This window comes from Echinops telfairi, unplaced genomic scaffold (assembly GCF_000313985.2).
Source record: "Echinops telfairi isolate 266 unplaced genomic scaffold, ASM31398v2 ScPeMD7_2010;HRSCAF=2546, whole genome shotgun sequence".
In the NCBI taxonomy this organism is placed as follows: domain Eukaryota; kingdom Metazoa; phylum Chordata; class Mammalia; order Afrosoricida; family Tenrecidae; genus Echinops; species Echinops telfairi.
Genome location: NW_022105908.1, coordinates 21,634,876 through 21,636,908, shown reverse-complemented (window position 1 = coordinate 21,636,908; position 2,033 = coordinate 21,634,876). Strand labels below are relative to the sequence as shown.

The 2,033-nt window shown below is 54.0% G+C and overlaps 1 protein-coding gene across 1 annotated transcript in view; it reads right to left on the bottom strand.

Moving 5' to 3' along the window:
* Nucleotides 1-1,396: 1,396 nt before the first annotated feature.
* The window catches only part of GP1BA (glycoprotein Ib platelet subunit alpha), a 2,042-nt gene continuing 1,405 nt past the window's right edge, over nt 1,397-2,033 (bottom strand). Inside the window, exon 2 of the mRNA XM_030886496.1 lies at nt 1,397-2,033. This exon is cut by the window's right edge and continues 3 nt beyond it. Coding sequence (XP_030742356.1) covers nt 1,397-2,033 — 637 coding nt within the window.

Sequence of the window (2,033 nt, the reverse complement as noted above, 5' to 3'; positions counted from 1 at the left end):
CAGGGCAAGGCTCGGCCTGGCACTGGGAATGCCTGTTTCCATTTGCCTGCATCCCAGCCTCAGCAGGAAGCCTAGGATCCTTCTGTCAACCCCACCAGGATTCCCTCAGTAGAAAACCCCACCAAATCATGCAAATCAAGAGGGTCGACTCTCCAGGTCCATTTTGAAACTGCTCAGGCCCTCAAGGGTCTGCATATCGGAAAGCCACCAAACATTTGAAAGACGTCCTTGCAGAAACACTGTGTTCTGATGATACAATGGTGCAGCTGGTAGGCAAACCCAGACCAGACAGGATCGCTGCCTCAAAAAAAGTGTGGAATTTTTGCTGCAAATGCTTAAAACTGCAGAGTCATGCTGGACCTAAGGGATTCGATGTGGTCATTGAGCACATCCAGGTGAACAAAGCCCCCAAGATGCACCGCGGCCTTACAGAGCTCATGGTTGGATCAACCCACCCGTGAGCTCCCGCTGCCACACTGAAATGCTCCTTAGTGAAGAGGAACACATTGTTCCGAAACCAAAGATCTGCCAGAAGAAACTGAAGAAGCAAAAACTTATACAGTTCAAGAGTAAATTAAGCTTAAAATGAAAGTTTTAAAAAAATGACACTCCCTCCCCCAAGATGGAGTACACAGTCAATGTGTGATACAAGCGTAGTTCTGGGGCTACCGATGTCAGTCGCCCCCGCTTTCCCTCATAACTCTATCCCAGGCATAGGCCTCAGCAGGGCCACTTGAGGAGGGAGGGTGGGCATCACCCTGGAGGAGAGGGGAGGCAGGTGGCAGGTGTGGGAGATGACAGCCCCCAGGCAGGGAAGTGCAGGCTAAGACGCAGGGGTGTGTGTGTTGGGGGGGTTGAATACGTAGTACAGAGCTGGGGCAATTGGGGCTTTGGGAATGCTCGTGACTGGGACCTCAGCCACTCTGCCTCTTCAGGAGAAAACTCAAACGTTACTGCTTTATTACACTAGCATGATACCACGATGACGGACAACTCAGAAACGCTAAGCAGAAGGTAAAAACAAACCCCACTGATGCCTCGGAGATAACCAGTACTCCCATCTTGATGAGTCTCTGCACATGAACATAGTGGGGGGTGGGGGGTGCTTATTTCCTGAAATGCCTCCCTAAAGGGGTGATAGTCATGTAGTCTAAGGCCCCCCTCCGTCCCCACAATAACACAGCCTCTGGCCCACTCAACACTGTCTGGATCTCTCGATTCCTGGTTTACTGCATCTGAGCCATGTGCCTGTGGTATGAAGAGGAGCCTTTCGATAAAAAAGTAATTAAGCCCTTCTGACCCACCCACCCACAGCTAGATCCCTCCCTATGCATAGAAAAGCCCATCAGGGCCTCTCTCAAGGTCCCCAAACACCCCACCCTCTCCACCCCTGTCCTCAAAGGCTGTGGCCAGAGTACCTGATACCCACTGTGCCCAGCAGATCTTGCCCACGACCTAGACTCAGGGCTGAGGGCCACCGTCTTGCCACTAGAGGACCCACACGGCCATTGGACCTTACCCAGAGGAAGAGACTGGAGCGGAAAGTGGGGAGGGACCCTTGGAGAAAGAGCAGCCAAGCCCGGGGCACAGTCACCTGCCTGCCCCTTTGCAGCTCCAGGTGTGTGGTGCGTACAGCTGCGGTTTGGGGTCTCACGTGCTGCAGCTGAATCAACAGCAGGATGAGGATCACAGAGGCAAACAGGAGCCAGAGAAGACCCAACACATAGAAGCCCAGGGGGAGGAGGCAACACAAGTCAGAGCCAAGGAAAGGGTCATTTCTGGAGCTGTCCAAACTCCCTGGAGCCATCGCTCTGACATTCAGGAGATTGCCAGGTTCAGAGAAGCTTGTGGATTCTGCGGTCATAGGCAATGAGATGGATTCTGTAGGAGTTAGGAATGTGGTGGGCTCCGGCGTGGTTGGGGGGGTGGTGGGCGCCGGGGTGGTTGGAGAGGTGGTGGGCTCTGGAGTGGTTGGGGTGGTGATGGGCTCTGGGGTGGTTGGAATGGTGGTGGGCTCTGGGGTGGTTGGGGTG